Raw genomic sequence first — 22,792 nt, forward strand, 5'->3', positions numbered from 1 at the left:
ATCTATTTTTAGAAAAAGAAAGTAGGTTTTTTGATTGGTTCCCTGTTTAGAAATGATCCGTTCACTTTTCATGGATAACACTAGAGAACCAGTTAAACTTTAAAGGATAAATCTAGAGAAAATCCGAGCTTGATTTCAGACGTGGCTAGTGATGTCACTGACAAATTGAGAATTTGTTTGTAAACAAAAGCAATTACACAGGTTAACACATTACATTATAAATTTCACGAAATTGATTGATCCACGATTTTGTAGAGCAAAGCAAAAATAAGGCTTGACGAGGAATGACAACTGTCAAAAATGCAACAGATGCTACACAGAAAAGGGGTACACGACAACTCGTACTTTCGGCAAGTCGTACTCAACCAACTCGTACACTATTTTTACCAACTCGTAACCATGTTTTATTTGATATTATTTATCTAGTTTATATCTTTTATGCATAGTTATTGTAACTTTCTTTCGTATATCATTATATAGCAAAATACAAATGAAAAAACAACTTTCAATGTTAATAAAATGCAATTATAATTGTTTTAAATAAGCTTATGTAATGCTAATCGTTATAATCATTAGTATTCCTTAGAATCGATTGTTTGAAATTGTTTGGACGGCAATTTATTTGATATGCACATTAAAATAATTATGACTACACAATATGCTAATCAGTGGTCATTAGTGGATAACATACCTACAAAAATAGAATGGATTTGTTAAAAGTCGAATAAACAGAGAGAAGTAAATGAAAACAAAAAATCGGTATAAGTGCGGCACTATGAACATCAAAGACTGTTGAGTTATACTTAAACAATCACCATCCTCACCAAAAAGAAAATGCATGGCTTAAACCTTGAAAAAAACAAGTTTTGAGAAACCCATATTACTATTATTAATAGCAACAAAGCCTTGTAAAAATGTTTTATGATAAAACTCTTACAATGTGTGTGTAAATATTAGTGATACTAGTAGGTTTTTTTTAATACGTCTCTCATAATTCTTCTAAATATTGGCTTAATTTTTGTTTTAACTTTTATACTTTTACAAGCCAAATGTGCTACTGTATAATTGATGTCAATACGTATATAAATGATAGTAGTATTGTGATGAAATATACATTTTAAAATATTGTGCAAACGTACATGCAGAAAGATTAGATCAGACATGAAGTTGTTTTGATAACGGTTAATTAATGGCACACTTCGTGTGTGAATAAGGGCCGATTTACTGGTAATTGACATGCTTCAGGTGTGAAACAATGATCAATGAATCACCGGCACGCGAACTGCAATACATAATTTGTTTATTAAAGTGTCACATATTACTTGTGATTTCTTATAGGTTCAAAAATTATCAATAATGTTTAAATATACGTGATGTCAAGTGCCTTTGCATAGAATTGTAAGTAAATTGAATTATGAAATAAAATTATCTATCATAATTATAAAAAATTAAACCAATACATTTTAATTCTTATAGGCATTTATAAAGAGTTGTATAATCAGCTAGTACAACAGGAAGAAGAGATAAATATTTACTACTTACACGAAAAAACTAAGACATGTTCAACGCAATGTTCACTAAAAAATATCCTTTTCATATTCTATATGGATCTACCTCAGGGTGCATTGGGATACTTCAGGGAGTTAAAATATCCATATCTACGGATATAAACGTAGAAAACTTGTATTATAATGCTAAAAAAATATAGGGTACGACTTAGTAGAAGTACGAGTTGGTAGAAGTAGGAGTTGCCGAAAGTACGAGTTGGCTGAGTATGAGTTGCCGAAAGTACGAGTTGACATGTATCCACAGAAAAGTATACACAGATTATTTATGACCAAAGTTTGAGTTAAACTTACTTTGCCAAATAAAGTATAACCACTCAACAAATAAATATTATCTGTAACTGATCTTCACAGTCTTTGCACTCTACAACATGTCCACCAGCCCAGACTTGTAAAACTTCTGTTGGTCCTGGTAAACTAAAATGTAAAATCATCTCCCCATGCCAATACATATGATATACTCTCATACATTAGTCTTTATGCTTAAGGTTCATGTGGACCCTATGGCTAAAATGGCCATATTTTCACCTCAAAATTTATTCTGAGTACAGACAAACCAACGCACCTTTAAAAAAATTGCAGGCATAGCATGCCCTAGATAAATGAATTTTAAGTATGTTTTATCTTTTAGAAAAATAAAAAATTACCAGAATTTTGCGTGCGCTTTTTTTCATTCCTCCAGAAGGTGCCAAAATAAACTAAGTTGGGAAACAGGTTTGAGAACTTCCCCTCAGGTAAAAATTAAAGTGAGCATTTTTAATTGACATGGACATTAGATCTGGTGTCACGATATCACAGAAGCATGGGTTCAAATCCCAGCGAGGGAAGAACCAAAATTTGCGAAAGCAAATTTACAGATCTAACATTGTTGGATTGATATTTAGACGAGTTATATATTTTATATAGGAAAACATTTCAAGGAATGTATATTTTTTTGATTTATTATAAATGGAGAGACTTTTTAAAATTTGTTATCATAAAAAAATAACTTTCTAATTAACACATTTTCCTTTAAAAAAAATAAAGTCATAAACATGATAAACCACAATTCATATGACATGGTTTTCCTTCAATAAAACCAAGTCAACTGTCTGTAACAGAAATTGGAAACTAATGTCAAGAATGTACAGAACTGATTCTTCAACGTTTAAATTTCTAGAGAAATCACTGTTTAATTGTGATATCAGTTACTTCCCTTTTAATATTAAAACATCATGTGACTTATAGCTAGTCTTCAAAGTCTTGGCCTGTATATAAATGACGAATGGAGAAGCGGTTACTGTTGACAGTTTTAAAATGTTTGATAGATTTATAAAATTATCTTCATAACCAAATTTTTAAGTAACCCTCAAATTTTTATACAACTGCAAATTTTTTTTGGGAAGCGTATTATGGTATGATGACTTCGTCTGCATTGTCGGAAGACACTTTTGGTGTCCGGACAATAACTTAAGTTGAAGTTAATGGATCTCTATGAAATTTAGTAAGATGGATTAATACCTCAAAAGGAAGATTGGGATTGATTTTTGGGGTTATGGTCCTAAAGTTTTAGGAATTAGGGGTAAAAAAAGGGGCCCAAATAAGCAATTTTGTAGTTACCAGTCAATAACTTGTGTTTAATTGTTTAAATAGCTCTAATTTTAACCAAGACTGTATGTCATTATATGTTGTAATATTTTATGATGTATTTAAATGAGTAGTTATTGTTGCAAACTTCATTAGAAATTTGACTTCAGATTACTTTTGGAATAAGGCGAATCATCATTTGATAAATAATGTTTAACTTGTTCAGATCGAAAAACATTAATAATTAACCATCAATTATTGTGTTGTTTGTTTACTTTTTGAATGTTTTCATATTTATTTCAATTCTGCGATTACTTATTCTATTATTATATATTTTTTCCTATTATTTTAGATAAATAAATAGATTGACAAAATGATGGAGGAATCTTCTGATGAATCGACAGAAATTATAACAAAAGAAGAAGCTGATATGGCAAGGCAAATGCAAGAAGCAGACTTAAACGGTTAGAAATGTCAACAATTTGGTATTTTCTTTTCTGTATATTCATTATCATTTATTTTAATTTGTTGGGATACCAATTTTCTGAAGTTGATTAGAAGCAGTAAACTTTGAACTAAAATGTTCCAATAAGAATTACAAATTTTCTGTAATCTTACATTCAGACATTGACAAAAACATGAAATCTAATATTTATGGAATTATGATTTTGTTTTTTGTTCCACAAAAGTTTGTATTCATCAAAATACATTATCCAGAGTAGTTAAACGCACCCAGTTCTTTATAACTGTTATTGGTTTTAGTATGTAGAAAGTTTTTAAAATGAAAATATTGTATTCATGAATAATTCATATATATGTATAAGAATGTTTTTAAAGGATTCATTGTTCTTCTCAAGCCCTTACAGCCATTGAAATGGTTGTCCTGTAATTTCAGAGTGTTAATTGTCCTATAATTTCAGAGTTTTTACCTATCAGACTTGTTCTACAATTTCAGAGTGTTGACCTCTCAGATTTGTCCTATAATTTCAGAGTGTTGACCTCTCAGACTTGTCCTATAATTTCAGAGTGTTGACCTCTCAGACTTGTCCTATAATTTCAGAGTGTTGACCTATCAGACTTGTCCTATAATTTCAGAGTGTTGACCTCTCAGACTTGTCCTATAATTTCAGAGTGTTGACCTATCAGACTTGTCCTGTAATTTCAGAGTGACAAGTCTTTACAGCCGTTGAAAGGGTTGTCCTATAATTTCAGAGTGTTGACCTCTCAGACCTGTCCTATAATTTCAGAGTGTTGACCTATCAGACTTGTCCTATAATTTCAGAGTGTTGACCTCTCAGACTTGTCCTATAATTTCAGAGTGTTGACCTCTCAGACTTGTCCTATAATTTCAGAGTGTTGACCTCTCAGACTTGTCCTATAATTTCAGAGTGTTGACCTCTCAGACTTGTCCTATAATTTCAGAGTGTTGACCTCTCAGACTTGTCCTATAATTTCAGAGTGTTGACCTCTCAGACTTGTCCTATAATTTCAGAGTGTTGACCTCTCAGAATTGTCCTATAATTTCAGAGTTGACCTCTCAGACTTGTCCTATAATTTCAGAGTGTTGACCTCTCAGACTTGTCCTGTAATTTCAGAGTGACAAGTCCTTGCAGCCGTTGAAAGGGTTGTCCTATAATTTCAGAGTGCTAAGCCCTTACAGCCTTTGAAAGGGTCGTCCTATAATTTCAGAGTTTTGACCTATCAGGCTAAGCATGTTCTTATATTTCTGGCCCATGGTGCTATAAATTTTGTTTGAAAAATTGTATATCTGTGAAAATTTTATTTGACTTGTATAATAATATTAATTTATGATTTTATAGCTTCTGGTAGTTCCACACCAGCTCTACCTACACCAAGCATCAGTAGTAGTGTCTCACCACCTACACCACTTCCTGCATTTATGAATGTTAGTAGTTCAGCAGAAGTAAGTATGCTATAATAGCCTTAATTTAACTCTCAAATCACTAAAGTTAAATATTGCAAATTTTTGGCTTTAAAATTGATGCAGTATAACAAGAAGTCCACCGTACATGTATAAGTTACCTATATTTACAACTCTTAGGTTAGGGTCCTGTTGATTTCAAAGATATGTGTACTAGTGAATCTGAGTCTTATATCAGATAATAACCAAATTTTGCATTATACATTTTTAAAATAATAATCTGGGTAAACCCCCAATATCTTATATAATCGTGATGATAATTCAATTCAATTCAATATTTTATTTACGTCTCACCTTATGGATAAAATTACACAATATGTAACTATAAAGAAACATTTTGTATACATACGCCAATCTGTACAGATTTATGAGAGACAATAATCAACTAAACAATATGTATGTACATAATAAATATAAAACATGAATGGTAAAATTAAACAACTTAATAATTTAGTTATAAGGCCACACCAATTTGATTCCTTGTTCGACAGACCCGCCAGCACCTATTTTTTTCAAAACAGAATTTTTTTATTTTTTTTATATTCCCGCTTCCCGCATCCGGAAATGTAATCATGTCCATTTCCCGCACCATTCTTTTTGTAAATATTATAAAAAGATATCAACATTTGTTTTAAAATCACAGTTTAACCTGTATATAACGACTTTAAACATAAAATCACCCCACCACAAGGTGTAAATATCTGAGAGAATATTTGTTTCGGCATGAAACTTATTTATCCAAAGAGGGAGTGCTCCGATATAAATTTATAACAGCGCAGAAATACCTGTAAAGAACAAACAATTGGTTTCTTTCCCCCTTACTTATATTCCCTATCAAAGCAAGTTCACTGTTAGAATAAAGTATGAAGATCTTCTGAAGGATTTGTCTTCAACTGCAATTATATTGTATGCTGGTGAAACAAAACTATCTATAGCCATAACATGTTTATATGCACCTGTCTTGATTGATTCAGGGGCCTGTCGTTCAGCAGTTATCGTTTGTTGATGTTGTTCATAATTTGGTATTTTCCTGTTTGGAAATATATATAAATTAGACCGTTGGTTTTCCTGTTCGAATTGTGTACGCTAATAATTTTGGGGTCCTTTATAGCTTGCTGTTTGGTCTCACGGTACCAAAGCCCTGTGTAAAAGGCCATACTTTGACCTGTGTTTGTTATAATCAGGTTGAACAACCCTCCCTAAGATAAGGGGTCATTTTATTGATGTAGAAAAGAAAATAGAAATACCAAGGATTTGTATAGTTCTTCGATACAAAACCTTTGAAAACTTAGAATTTTGTACTCAAAAAGAGGAGAGTTGCATCATATTTTAAACAACTTTTTCTAAAAGAGGGGTCCACTTATTTTAAATAATATTAAACTGTTAAAGTAAATGTGTTAACATGGTTAAAGTCCAGGAATATTACAAAATTCTTGGACATGTTTTGACCATTTAATACCAGATAGATATATAGTACTTTGAGAAAATATGAGCTCTTTTATACAAACAAATATATTATATTTTATATTGATCCCTCATAAAACATGTAAAAAGGATATATAACATTAAGGGGTTGCCCCCAAACTGATTATGACTTGAATGGAGAATTGTTTCATTGTCAGTCACACACACATAGACCAGATTTAACTATTTCTTGGTGAACAGGGAAAAAATACATCAGAAATTAAAGAAATGTCAATGTACAAGTGATAAATCAAGTTTTTATATTGTCAAAATTACTTTTTATTGTTTACAAAAAAAAAATTATAATCGCTCGCCTTTACTTTTTAAGCTTCGCCTCAAAAATTTGCAAATAGAATATTTTTTTATTAAAGTTTCAAATCGCTTGCTCGCCCCATACTTTTGAGTCCAAAAATCCGTAGAACAAGAAATTAAATTGTTGTGGCCTTAGTTACAATGTAAAGCTTCTCAGCATAGTTTCAGAATAATATGAAATTATACATATTTTGTGATAACTTTATTGTTTTAAGTCAGTACAAAGTTGATATGAAATGTGAACAATAGGAGATGATGGTTAAAAGAAAACTGGAAAAAAACATCATTATAAAAAAGTCATCTTCATTAGAATTTATTTTTGTAACTCTTCTCTCTAGTTTATTTATTTTTATTTATATTTAATGTATACTTTTGTTTTGTTATTTCAGAAAGAGGGATCTCCTATGTCTACACCACAAAGGTATTTATATATGACCTTTTCTTTTCATTACAAAACCTATATTTATCTGTCCATCTGTGCATACCTTACTTTTAATAACACAACTGGGTTTTACACTCTTCACTCTACTTAGTATAAAATTTTGCTATTAAAAGAATGAACATAAAATAAATCAACCGGAAATGAGACTGAATATTTAAAGACTTATTATAATTTCCATTTTTTGGTGTCGGCAATAAATTAGATATCATATATAAATGATATATAAGATAAAGTACATTCAAACAACTCACATATTTATCACAATTTGAAAATGTGTTAACAAGCAGCATACAATTTGAAATTTATTTTGAATTCTACATAGTAGCTGTAATAATTTGAAAATAAATAGTGAATACATTAATAAAAGAATATGGTAGTACTTCTTGTATATAGTCTCATCCTGAACATGCATGAAATATTTTACATTGGATGTAAAGCAACAAATAATCAATCAATCTGTATGTAATGGTTATCTTTTAGACCAAGTCCTGGATCATCCATATCAACACCAGGATCTGCTATGGCAACACCTGTACCAAGTCAACCAACAGCTTCTAGTATTGCAGCTCCAGGTAATTAATCTGTTACCATGTTGTGTGATATGTTTTATAACCCACTGAAAAGTGTAATCGTGTGGTGTGATATGTTTTATAACCCACTGAAAAGTGTAATCATGTGGTGTGATATGTTTTATAACCCATTGAAAAGTAATCATTTGATGTGACATGTTTAATATTAAACCCACTGAAAAGTGTAATCATGTGGTGTGATATGTTTTATAACCCATTGAAAAGTGTAATCATGTGGTGTGATATGTTTTATAACCCACTGAAAAGTAATCATTTGATGTGACATGTTTAATATTAAACCCACTGAAAAGTGTTATCATGTGGTGTGATATGTTTAATATTAAACCCACTGTTAAGTGTAATCTTGTGTTGTGATATGTTTAATATTAAACGCACTGAAAAGTGTAATCTTGTGGTGCGATATGTTTAATATTAAACCCACTGAAAAGTGTAATCATGTGGTGTGATATGTTTAATATTAAACCCACAGAAAAGTGTAATCTTGTGGTGTGATATGTTTAATATTAAACCCACTGAAAAGTGTAATCATGTGGTGTGACATGTTTAATATTAAACACACTGAAAAGTGTAATCTTGTGGTGTGATATGTTTAATATTAAACCCACTGAAAAGTGTAATCATGTGGTGTGATATGTTTAATATTAAACTCACTGAAAAGTGTAATCTTGTGGTGTGATATGTTTAATATTAAACCCACTGAAAAGTGTAATCATGTGGTGTGATATGTTTAATATTAAACCCATTGAAAAGTGTAATCTTGTGGTGTGATATGTTTTACAGTCCACTGAAAAGTGTAATGCTTTGATCTGACATGTTTAATATTAAACCCACTGAAAAGTGTAATCTTGTGGTGTGCTATGTTTTATAGCCCACTGAAAAGTGTAATCATGTGGTGTGATATATTTTACAGTCCACTGAAAAGTGTAATCCTTTGATGTGACATGTTTAATATTAAACCCACTGAAAAGTGTAATCTTGTGGTGTGATATGTTTTATAGCCCACTGAAAAGTGTAATCATGTGGTGTGATATATTTTACAGTCCACTGAAAAGTGTAATCCTTTGATGTGACATGTTTAATATTAAACCCACTGAAAAGTGTAATCTTGTGGTGTGCTATGTTTTATAGCCCACTGAAAAGTGTAATCATGTGGTGTGATATATTTTACAGTCCACTGAAAAGTGTAATCCTTTGATGTGACATGTTTAATATTAAACCCACTGAAAAGTGTAATCTTGTGGTGTGATATGTTTTACAGTCCACTGAAAAGTGTAATCCTTTGATGTGACATGTTTAATATTAAACCCACTGAAAAGTGTAATCTTGTGGTGTGATATGTTTTATAGCCCACTTAAAAGTGTAATCATGTGCTGTGATATGTTTAATATTAAACCCACTGAAAAGTGTAATCATTTGTTGTGACATGTTTAATATTAAACCCACTGAAAAGTGTAATCATGTGGTGTGATATGTTTAATATTAAACTAACTGAAAAGTGTAATCATTTGTTGTGACATGTTTAATATTAAACCCACTGAAAAGTTAAATCATGCGGTGTGATATGTTTGATTATCCACTGTAAATATACAACAATTAAACATGTAAAAAAATTTGTTTATATTTCTAATATGAAATGCATTGTGTCTATAGAACAAATAGGAAAGAGGAAATTCTACATAATTTGCAAAGACTTTTATTATAACTTTGCCTGATGTTAAGCTTATGATGTACATTATCAGATGAAACAAAATTCTTAAATTTGAAGAACCTGTTTTCTGTAGCTCCAATCCAGTCTCCTTATGAAGCAAGTGCCCAGATTGAGGTACCAGCAGAAATGATTCCTGTATCACCACAAAGTTCTGCAGGACAAGATACTGGACTGTTTGGTTGGATTTCTGGGAACAAAATCATGTCCAAAGTCAAGGTATGCTATGATGATAAACAAAATTATTGCAGGGATTATAAGATTTAGAAAAGATATTCATGAATCATTGTCGTGTATATTTGTGAATATGGGTGCTCATCCCTGTTCCTATGCCAAGTTTCATATGTTTCTTGTACATAAAACAAGCTGTGGTTAGCTTAGCTACCTTTCTTTAGAAAATACTAGAGCTTGACATTTCTTCCAAATTATGTGTCATATTTCCTCTTGGAAGGCATGTAATGATGAAAATTCAAACGATATATATTTTATATTGTTACATATATCAGTATATATAAATATTTTATCCCTACAGTTGTTTTTAGTTCTATTAATATCTTGTTTATTTTTATAGAGTTCTATGGAAACAATGATCACAACATTGGACCCTGGAATGAAAGAAATTATCAGTAAGTTATTCTTCGGAAATTTTTGTAGTCATTATGTTGATAACAAATATGACAGCTTAAAACTTAAACGACATTGATTTATCATATCAATGAATTCTGTTGAAATTCATAGAAATTAAGTGTAGTTAGGGAGACAGGAAACATTTCAATATACCGGTATTTATACTGTATTAACTAAAATAGTTTATATGAAATAAATTAAAGTAGCAAATGCAATTAAATTTTCGAAATTAAACTATACTAGTACAGGAAATTTAATAAAGACTTCTGGTTATCTTTTCTGACTTTTTAGCTCGCCTGGCCTAAAAGGCCAAGTGAGCCTTTCCCATCACTTGGCGTCCGTCGTACGTCGTCGTCTGTCGTCTGTCGTCCGTCGTCGTTAACTTTTACAAAAATCTTCTCCTCTGAAACTACTGGGCCAAGTTAAACCAAACTTGGCCACAATCATCATTGATGTATCTAGTTTTAAATTTGTGTTTTTTGACCCGGCCAACCAACCAAGATGGCCGCCATGGCTAAAAATAGAACATAGGGTAAAAATGCAGTTTTTGGCTTATAACTCAAAAATCAAAGCATTTAGAGCAAATCTGACATGGTGGTTAAATTGTTTATCAGGTAATCAAGATCTATCTGCCCTGAAATTTTCAGATGAATCAGACAACCCATTGTTGGGTTGCTGCCCCTAAATTGGTAATTTTAAGGAAATTTTACTGTTTTTGGTTATTATCTTGAATATTATTACAGATGGAGATAAACTGTAAACAGCAATCATGTTCAGCAAAGTAAGATTTACAAATAAGTCAACATGACCAAAATGGTCAGTTGACCCCTTTAGGAGCTATTGCCCTTTATAGTCAATTTTTAACCATTTTTCGTAAATCTCCATGATCTTTTACAAAAATCTTCTCCTCTGAAACTACTGGGCTAAATTAAACCAAACTTGGCCACAATCATCATTGATGTATCTAGTTTAAAATTTGTGTTTTTTGACCCGGCCAACCAACCATGATGGCAGCCATGGCTAAAAATATAACATAGGGGTAAAATGCAGTTTTTGGCTTATAACTCAAAAACCAAAGCATTTAGAGCAAATCTGATGCGGAGTAAAATTGTTAATCAGGTAAGATCTATCTGCCCTGAAATTTTCAGATGAATCAGACAACCCATTGTTGGGTTGCTGCCCCTAAATTGGTAATTTTAAGGAAATTTTACTGTTTTTGGTTATTATCTTGAATATTATTACAGATGGAGATAAACTGAAAACAGCAATAATGTTCAGCAAAGTAAGATTTACAAATAAGTCAAAATGACCAAAATGGTCAGTTGACCCCTTTAGGAGTTATTGCCCTTTATAGTCAATTTTTAACCATTTTTCGTAAATCTCCATGATCTTTTACAAAAATCTTCTCCTCTGAAACTACCGGGCCAAATTTACCCAAACTTGGCAACAATAATCATTGATGTATCTACTTTAAAATTTGTGTTTTTTTACCCGGCCAACCAACCAAGATGGTCGCCATGGCTAAAAATATAACATAGGGGTAAAATGCAGTTTTTGGCTTATAACTCAAAAACTAAAGCATTTAGAGCAAATCTGACATGAGGTTTAATTGTTTATCAGGTCAAGATCTATCTGCCCTGAAATTTGCAGATGAATCAGACAATCTGTTGTTGGGTTGCTTCCCCTGAATTGGTAATTTTAAGGAAATTTTGCTGTTTTTTGTAATTATCTTGAATATTATTATAGATAGAGATAAACTGTAAAATACAATTAATGTTGGCAAAGTAAGATCTACAAATAAGTCAACATGACCGAAATTGTCAGTTGACCCCTTTAGGAGTTATTGCCCTTCATAGTCAATTTTAACCATTTTTTTGTAAATCTTAGTTATCTTTTACAAAAATCTTCCCCTCTGAAACTACTGTGCCAAGTTAATTATAGATAGAGATAATTGTAAGCAGCAAGAGGGTTCAGTAAATTAAGATGTACAAACACATCACTATCACCAAAACACAATTTTGTCATGAATCCATCTGCGTCCTTTGTTTAATATTCACATAGACCAAGATGAGCGACACAGGCTCTTTAGAGCCTCTAGTTTCTCTTTTTTGAGGAAATTTAAAAGGTATTTCAAATGTATAACCATGTTTTTATATTGGTAGAATCTGGTGGAGACATAGATATAGTAGTTACATCATCCAATGAAAACAAAGTTGGAGCTGTTAGAGAAGCATTTCAGCATGTGTTTGGGAGAGCCACTGTCTCTGGGGTGGTTAGTTTAAGGATTTATTATGATTATTATTTTTTTGAGAAAAACGCATTTCAAACAGGAAAAATATTTATAATATGATTACAAACATTAATATTGCATACTAAAAGTTTGCTATTATACATGCAATAAAATTGAGAATGGAAATGGGGAATTAACATTTTGAATTCCTGAATACCTTGACAATCATGTTTTTTCGACTAACAATAGTGATTGCTTTGAAACTGTTAAACATATACAAGAGGAATTAACGATTAAAAAAAACCAGAACAACAATCTGTTAATTAGGGGACATAACTATTTTGTAAATGATGCAAAAGATTTTCATATAAGGGAGATAACTATAAACCTAATAATTAAGTTTTCATAGTCAGCTGATCTATGATTACTTCATTAAATGCTTGAATGCATAGACAATGAAACGGAACAAAATAACAGAAAAACAGAAAAACATAGCAATCTGAACATTGATGAATAGCATCCAAAATCACCAGTTATTTAACAATCCCAGCAAAATAATCATTGTTTTTAGTATATGCACAGTTATGCTATCCTGTTCAACACTGAAAAACGTAACATTAAAAATGTTATGCCTGGACGTACCTATGTAAACAGAAAGTTTGTCCAGGATGCCAGGCTAGTAAATGGTGCAAAAGATTAAATAAGGGAGATAACCAATTTGTAAAAGATGCAAGAGAATTTTTGCAAACTGACATTTTGAATTATATTTCCAGGAAAGCCAAGCAACAACAGCAGCACAACCTGTTGGTTTTACTGCAGGTCTAAAAGGTGCAGAAGAGAGGGTCCAGAATCTACGACAACAAGGAAATATTCCAGAAGATATCCCTGTAGTTTCATTAGAAGGCTTCATTATAGAAACACTTCCTGACAGGTAAATTTACAATATTATTATTTAAAATGTACGTTATTCATCATATGTTTGCATGGATTTAAGGATAATTGTAAAAATATTTAACACTATGTATACCTGTTTTTTTTGTACAAATAATTATTGATTTATACCAAATTTAGTAGAAAAATGTTCTTTTAGAAAATCAATACGGCACAAAGAAAGAATGCCATATCTGTTATCTTCTTTGTACCTGGATTTTGATTTGAAAGAAAACTTCGTTGGGAAAACTATTTAAACAAAGGAAATAAAGATTTTATCTGAATTATGAATTCAGACCCTATTTAAATCTAGATCTATTTTATTGTTCTATTGTAAAACTGATAATTAGGTCTATATGTGTAATCTTTTATGATTTATTACCAGATAGACATCATCATGATCATACAGAATTCTTAAATGAACCAAAAAAGCACACTTTTTATACCCCTGCTTTAAAAAAGGGGGGTTATACTGTTTTACCTCTGTCTATCAGTCCGTCCGTCAGTCAGTCCGTCCCATGAAACTTTTGTCACATTTTTCTCAGGAACTACACATCCACCCTTTCTGTAATTTGGTATCAACATTTAGTTATGTCGGCCATACCGCGTGATGCGTTTTCAGATTCATCACTTGACAACTTCCTGTTTACCGAACACTTGTATGATTTTACACATGATAGCCAAGTTGAAAATTTTTGTCACATTTTTCTCAGGAACTACAATACAAGGATTTCTGAAATTTGGTTTCAGGATTTATATAAGTCAGCTATAATGTGTGATGCGTTTTCAGATTCATCACTTGACAACTTCCTGTTTACCGAACACTTGTATGATTTTACACATGATAGCCAAGTTGAAAATTTTCGTCACATTTTTCTCAGGAACTACAATACAAGAATTTCTGAAATTTGGTTTTAGGATTTATATAAGTCAGCTATACCGTGTGATGCGATTTCAGATTCATCACTCGACAACTTCCTGTTTACTGAACACTTGTATGATATTACACATGATAGCCAAGTTGAAAATTTTCGTCACATTTTTTTAGGAACTACAATACAAGGATTTCTGAAATTTGGTTTTGGGATCTATATAAGTCAGCTATACTGTGTGATGCATTTTCAGATTCATCACTCGACAACTTCCTGTTTACTGAACACTTGTATGATTTTACATGATAGCCAAGTTGAAAATTTTCGTCACTTTTTTCTCAGGAACTACAATACAAGGATTTCTGAAATTTGGTTTCAGGATCTATATAAGTCAGCTATACCGTGTGATGCCTTTTCAGATTCATCACTTGACAACATTCTGTTTACAGAACACTTGCATATTTTTACACTATTAATATTATCCACTTGCGGCGGGGTATCATCAGTGAGCAGTAGCTCGCAGTTTCACTTGTTCCATTTATATAAATAAATTTTCTTTTATATAGCAAAAACTTAACTGAAATAACGCAGTTCTTTGTTTATAAATAAAAGGCTTTTAAAAATTGGGTAGGATCTACTGAATGTGATGTTCTATCAGTGTTTATTATTTCATGAAGTTCTTTAAAAGTATAATAAGGTTTTCTTTTCAAGTTAGAATTTAGTGCATAATAAAATTGAGTCATACAGGGAACTTTTGTTATCTGTCAATGCCAAGAAAAAAGTAAAAACACAAAATACTGAACTCCGCTTAAAAATTCAAAAAGGAAAGTCCAAAATCAAAAGTCCAAACACATCAAACGAATGGATAACAACTGTCATATTCCTGACCTGGTACAGGCATTTTCTAATGTAGAAACATTTTGTAATGTAAAAACATTTTTCTAAATTTGCTTTTATGCTGCTAATGAATATATATAATTTCTAGCAAACATTCTTTATGGTAATTGTTTTCATTATTACTTTGATTTTCAAGATTATAGAAAAATTGATATAATTCATATTTATATTCAACCTATTTCTCTTTTATTAATAATTCTTAGAATAAAATGATATATATCTTATTTTTTGGTTTAAATTTAAAATTAAGATTAAAAATCAGAACTTGCCATTCATACACTATATGGTTAACTTAAAAACAATGAAGTTACATGCTGTTTGTTAATAATTAATTTTGCTGATATAAAATGTTATTCATACTGGAGTTAATCATATTTTCCAGATGGTTTGAAATGACATGTTTAATTCTACGGGACCCATCACATAGAGTGGAACTTCAGACATTCTCACAACCTACACCTATACCTACAGAACATATACTAAAAGCCCAAGACTCAACAGCATCAGATTATCCCTTACGTTGGTCAGGACTGGCAAAGTCTATTGGTCAAGTGATAGAAGAAACAAACCCTCATATTGGACATAGTGATTGGCAGAATGCATTGACTGGCATCAGTAGGAGAGAATCTCTATGTATGGCATCAAGACAACTTGCATTTATGTATAAAGAAAGGCTTCCTACTTCATTTGTATCATAGATAGAACTTATTTTAACTTTTCTTGTTATAGGGCCCATATTTTAATTCCCCTTTTTGACTTTTACTTTGAGGCTTTATAAAAGCTATTTTTGAGCTTATGTTGATATTATTTGAAAGTTGATATATTTTGTATTACTGAAGACAGTATACGTTGTCAGCCTAAAACCAACAAGAAAAAAAATCCTGAATAAACCACTTGATTTTAAAGGGAGATAATAAATTAATAATTTATTTTTATGTACACCCTTTAAATTAGATTTTGCTATTTGTTGTGAGCATTTAATTTGAAGGATTTAATCCTGGTTGTCTTCCAGACACAAATCAAAATTAAATGAGTGGCACTTATTGGTTACTTTTTGGTTTTGGTATTTGAAATGAGATAAAAAAAAAAGATTTACTGTAAATTTAGAACTTATTATGTGCATATATTATTGCGATTTTGAATGAATGGACAAAATGCAAGATGTATTATTGCAATTTCAGAAAAATCTGCATGCAGGTATGGGATACATGACAGCAAGTTCTTACTATTGTGTTATTCACCCAGTAGCTTTATTTGCATTAATAAAAGCTCTTCAATAATTTTTGAAATTACAATATTGTGGTAATGTGAAAATACAGATAAAAACCTTACCCTTCATTTAGTGGCATTATAGCATTTGTTGTAGTTGTTTGATTTATATATATGCAATGTGGATAGGTGAATTATCATACTTTAGTCATATATATCTGTTGCATCCGTGAGCATTTGCTTTATTCATTACACAAATTTATAACTGTTTCATGGTAGAAAATACATTTCATTACATTGTTTTGGTTGAGTTGAATGTTCTGACATATATTAATGATGTGGTTTAGGTAAACATGAGATAACCTGTTCATGTATTATCATATTATGTATGAAAGAATAAAAAAAATTAATGAGAGTTAAGGTTCTTGACTTAAAACTGCTTTATGAAAATTCCAAATGAAACATTACATTACAATATTTAAAGACATAAGAAATGTATGAATATTCAATTAGAGTTATATCCCCTTATCAGGATATACGCCTTGTGAATGATATTAGATGGAAAACCTAATATATCATGTCTTCATCAATTGAGTCTGAGTCATATCAATAAAGTGCTGAACATAATCTTTTCATAAGAAGTGGAACTTTAATTAGTGCCTACTTAGAATTTCATACTAAAGACATGCATCATTTGTCTAGGAATTCCATATCATAGTACTGTGGATTCATTATTATTCGTTGGATACCAATTTTCGTGGATTTCGTTGGTTAGGGTAAACCATGAAGTCAATTGTTCAAAGAATGACAAGTTTTCTGTTAGCTTGTATGCAGACTTTGGCAAAACCGTGAAGGCTTTTAAGTATCCACATATATATATGTTTTCTTAATCCATGAAAATTGCTACCCACGAAAATAAATGAATCCCTAGTAATGTGTAAACTTCTGAATGTTGACTGATGAATTTTAATTTTTAAACCACATATATTAGAAGTAAAAATTAGCAAATATATAAGATTAAAATCATTAGATTTATAAAGATTTCAAATATTTCTCATCTAAACTGGCAATCAAAGATGTCTTCTATCAGAGATTATACTTTTACAATCAAAGGTAATGAAAAACACAAGCAAAAATCTCTCTAAACTGGTCTCATAGATGGAACAAGTAAAATATTGAATATTTATGATTAGGGTGTCTATAAACAATGCAGTGTTGCTTCCATCATTAGATTGAGTACTGTAACTGATATCTGTTCACTACATTTGTATGTGATAATATGGTGAGCTGAATGCAGTTCATATGGCTTGAGATATATTACAAAAAGCATAATATAAATGTGAGTCTTTCATGTTATATAAATGACAACCTAATGTTTATGAAATAATTATATACGGGAATTTTATAGAAGTATTATGCATGTATTTTGAACAGGAAAAAGTTATACCAAGTCATTTCATTCTTTGGGGAAACAATTTTGAAAACTTTAATTTATTTCATAAATTTAAAATATCACTTTTTTGTGACAATTAGCAATTGTTTTGGTTCCAGCAGAATATGTATTAAATATTTGCCACTTATTGTTAAAAAGCAACAATCTATTTAAATCCTAAAAATCCTTTTGATTTTCATTATTAAATCAAAATATCCCTGGTTGTGAAATTTCCATTCATCAGATGTTATGTCAAAGAACTTATGGTTGCTTGGACTTAAAGGTCAAACAAAACTTTGTTGATTTTATTTCTCAAGAATCATTCATTTTTAAAATACTCCATGTTCTTGGAAGTCAGCCACAACTTTCCCCATAGAAGCTTGACATGTAATTTGACATGTAACTTGACATGTAACTACAACAGGTTTGATGAATGAAAACCAATAACTGTTGTAACATGAAGATATGAACCGATTAATAACTTTTATCATTTATGACTTTTGATTGGTACATATATGAAATATTACAATGAATGTATGAAACATAAACTCATTTGACTGTCTAGTTTTCTCTAAAGCATTGGTTATGTATTAATTTATTCATTATGTATTACTGCAATTGGGTTAAAATGTCATTGTAAATGGCAAGTTGTACAAGTGTATAGAATATTCATTAAATTATTTAAAGTATATTTTAATTTCATTATTAAATATTTCTACAGACATTAACTGGTTCATCTCTGATAAGTAAAAATACATCTGCAACTACTGTATATTTTATCATGAATTGAAGGCATCATTCACATTTAGGTTGATTTTAAGAATTTCCCTTAGTCCTACCAGAAAGTTATTTCTGTTACCCTGTATTTCTGTAATGCGCTTGATTGCAATATGAGCTGTTGTCATCACTTGTTTGTTATGGTCTTCATCCATTGATGCCTGTTGACACCTGTCATAGTCCATTGTATTTGTCTTTTGTTGTTGATTTTTTCCCCAACCAAACGTGAAAATGTGTTTTCCCCGTCAGTCAAAAACATTGCTGCTATGCCTAAAAATAAAACCTAATGGTAAAATGTATTAATTGCCGTACATCTTATATCTTGAAAACTGCAATAGATAAAGAATATCAAGAGCGTCACGATTTAACTTCTTCCTTGGTTCACCAATGCAGACATATAAGTATTATATTTCACTTATATGTCCCTGACCACAGGTATCAGATGATCCCTTAAGGAGTTTTTGCCATTAACAAAAACACATTTGCTATTTTTTTGATTTGCAAATAATCTTAGTAGTAGTTGTAGATCTGTAGAAACTGCAAATGACAAATCTTACCAGGTATACAAAAGCTTGAAAAATGCAAACTTTGCTTAAAAATATTTGAGGAGGAGTTATTGCCATGAAATGGCAATTTTGACTAATTTTATGCTTTAGGATATGTTTACACTATAATAGAAAGGTACAAAAGAGGGACGAAACATACCAAAGGAACAGTCAAACTCATAAATCGAAAATAAACTGACAACGCCATGGCTAAAAAAGAAAAAGATAAACAGAAAAACAAACAATAGTACACATGACACAACACAGAAAACTAAAGAATAAACAACATGATTCCCACCACAAACTAGGGATGATCTCAGGTGCTCCGGAAGGGTAAGCAGATCTAGCCCCATATGTGGCACCCGTCGTGTTGCTTATGTGATAACAAATCCGGTAAATAGTCTTAATTCGGTAGGTCACATTCATAAAAAGTAAGGGGATTGTAGTTACGACGGAAGGAACATATCCGATATATTTTGTGAAACGGTTATTCCATAACGGTCAACCAACTCTTGATGGCGTCCGTAAAATTTACGAAGGGATGATTTTAACTTCACCATTTGGAACTGTTGGTTTAATAGCTTCCTTGTGAGCAGGAACTCTCTACCAAGGAAATTATGATACAAACTGTGCACTGCAAAGGGTGATCAGTAATACCAGATCTACGAAAATAACTTCATAGATTGCAATAAAGGTATTATTTTTTTTATCAAATTGCCTTATCTTTTCACGGTTAGTGATTACTATTCTTATACTCATATTATTTGATGAACCACTGGTTCAATACAAATAAACTCTTCATAGATATCAGGATTGAAATTTCTTATTTACCCCAGACGCGCGTTTCGTTTACAAAAGACTCATAAGTGACGCTCGAATAAAAAATGTTAAAAGGCCAAATAAATTACAAAGTTGAAGAGCATTGAGGACCGAAATATCCTAAAAGTTTTGCCAAATACAGCTAAGGTACTCTATTCCTGAGGTAGAAAAGCCTGAGTATTTCAAAAATTCAAAATTTTGTTAACAGTTAATTCATAATTATAAACATCAATGATAACTATCAATGATGACTACTGGGCTGGTAATACCCTCGGGGAAATAAATCCCCACCAACAGTGGCATCGACCCAGTGGTTGTAAATAAACTTATCATAGATATCAGGATTGAAATTTCATATTTTCGCCATTATTGTCTACAAAAGACTCATCAGAATGTAATGGTTAAAGAAAGCTAAAATTTCCATTTTTTTTCATATAGTTCACAAATATTCACACCGTGGTTAACGTTTTTATAACTTTCTTAATCTATACTGGGTTTCTACCTACCAAACTTGGAAAGAAGCTTGTTTATGATCATAACAGTATCCAGAAGAAAATTTTGTAAAATTCAATCCTGTTTGTCCGTGTTTTACGTATAAATGGAGTTTTTCTGCCAGTTAACACTACAACCACTCTGTGATTAAAGTTTATAATTTATAAATAACTTTCTTAAACAGTCATGGATTTGTACCAAACTTGGATAGAGGCTTGTTTGTAATCAAAACTACAATCTAGAAATAAAATTTGTAAACAAATATTTCCTGTTATATTAGGTTTTCTTCCAGTTAACATTACATACATACAGTTTGCAGTTGACATTGTTTAGATTAATAAATCATCCTGATTCTTTACCAAACTTGGACAAAAGCTTCTTTCAATAAAAAAAATAGTATCTAGAGGAAATTTGTTCAATAATTTAATAAACTATAATACTGGAAACCATGCACTGGAGGTATCCATGAAACAAGTAAAGACTTACAGCTTTGATTTTTAAATGTTGCACCATGAACATATAAATGTGATATTTGGTAATTTTAAAAATTTGTGATGTTTTCCCAGGCATAGATTACTCTAGCCGTATTTGGCAAAACTTTTTAGAATTTTGGATCCCCTATGCTCATCATCTTTGTACTTGTGTTGGTTTTCAAACTTTGTTGATCTGAGAGTCACTGATTATTCGTATGTAGACGAAATGCGCGTCTGACGTATCAAATTATAAGCCTAAAACCTTTGATAACTATTAACGCAGGAAACTCTCTCTTACATTTTCTACAATAGGGAAGATTTGTTCTTTTATTCCTTATTTTCCTTATTTGGACTATTATGTCCCTTTGGCATCGTCTTCCTGTGTTTATATATCACAAATCGATTGCTTTTCCCATGTCTGCTGTGATGTTTTGGATTTCAATGAACGTAATCTTTTATCGAGCATTTGAATAAACATATTATTAAGGTTACCATTTCAACACTATCAGTCTTTGAATTTTGGTTTTATTGTTATGGATATTGATTTTTTTGTCAGTAAATTAAAATCAAACTAAATATTATTGTTATATACATATGCACATTTAAGCCTTTTTCAAACTGTTTTTTTTAGTTCGTTCTTTTGTTGTACTGTTACACCAATATCCCAGGTTATGGGATGGGTTTGGATTCCGCTTACATGTTTAACCCGGCAACATTTTGTATGTATATGCATGTCCCAATTCAGGATCTTGATATTCAGTGGTTGTTTTACCTTTTTGTTTTTCTTTCACTATTTTGTACATGAATTTGTTCATTAGTTTATTTTCGTTTAAAATTTTTCATTTCGGGACCTATTATAGCGGACTACTAGTATGTTGTATAGGGTTTTGTCATTGTTGCATGATGCCGTATCGTTACCAACAGTTGTTAATTTCTGTGTCATCTGGTCTCTGGTGGATAATTATCTCATTGGCAATCATACCACATTTTCATTTTTATATCTATATTATGTTTCTTATGTTAAGATATTGATTTTAGTAAATGACATTCTTCGATGCAAAAATAACAAAAAAATATTTCAACTCAGTATGTTTTAATTGTTAGCAGCATTTTAAGCTTTTACTTTGAAAACAATACAAACAATAATCTTAGTTTCCCAAAAAAACGTTATATATAAGGGAATTGGTAGATGGATCGTCAATAATCCAATACTATAGTCATAACAAACAGTTCTTAAAGAAAAAAACGCTGTCGAATATAGAAGACATTAATCTCATTAGTTTTTGTCGAGCCTGCAACTTTTGTTGCAGAAAGCTCGACATAGGGATAGTGATCCGGCGGCGGCGGTGTTAGCTCACTTCTTAAAAGCTTTATATTTTAGAAGGTAAAAGACCTGGATGCTTCATACTTTGTATATAGATGCCTCATGCTACGAACTTTCCGTCAGTCACATGTCCAATGTCCTTGACCTCATTTTCATGGTTCAGTGACTACTTGAAAAAAAAGTTAAGATTTTTTGTAATGTTAAATTCTCTCTTATTATAAGTAATTGGATAACTATATTTGGTATGTACATACCTTGCAAGATCCTCATGCCCGTCAGACAGTTTTCACTTGACCTCGACCTCATTTCATGGATCAGTGAACAAGGTTAAGTTTTGGTGGTCAAGTCCATATCTCAGATACTATAAGCAATAGGGCTAGTATATTTGGTGTATGGAAGGACTGTAAGGTGTACATATCCAACTGGCAGGTGTCATCTGACCTTGACCTCATTTTCATGGTTCAGTGGTTATAGTTAAGTTTTTGTGTTTTGGTCTGTTTTTCTTATACTATATGCAATAGGTCTACTATATTTGGTGTATTGAATGATTGTAAGGTGTACATGTCTAGCTGACAGGTG

General features: G+C 31.2%; 1 protein-coding gene across 1 annotated transcript; it reads left to right on the forward strand.

Moving 5' to 3' along the window:
* Positions 1-99: 99 nt before the first annotated feature.
* On the forward strand, positions 100-18,474 carry LOC134714502 (protein PRRC1-A-like). The gene is made up of 10 exons (XM_063575799.1): positions 100-201; positions 3,484-3,595; positions 4,952-5,055; positions 7,239-7,270; positions 7,772-7,863; positions 9,663-9,805; positions 10,158-10,212; positions 12,376-12,485; positions 13,217-13,374; positions 15,525-18,474. Exons 2-10 carry the CDS (start codon positions 3,505-3,507, stop codon positions 15,838-15,840), a joined length of 1,101 nt encoding a protein of 366 aa, XP_063431869.1. The 5' UTR covers positions 100-201; positions 3,484-3,504; the 3' UTR covers positions 15,841-18,474.
* Positions 18,475-22,792: the final 4,318 nt, after the last annotated feature.

This window comes from Mytilus trossulus, chromosome 4 (assembly GCF_036588685.1).
Source record: "Mytilus trossulus isolate FHL-02 chromosome 4, PNRI_Mtr1.1.1.hap1, whole genome shotgun sequence".
In the NCBI taxonomy this organism is placed as follows: domain Eukaryota; kingdom Metazoa; phylum Mollusca; class Bivalvia; order Mytilida; family Mytilidae; genus Mytilus; species Mytilus trossulus.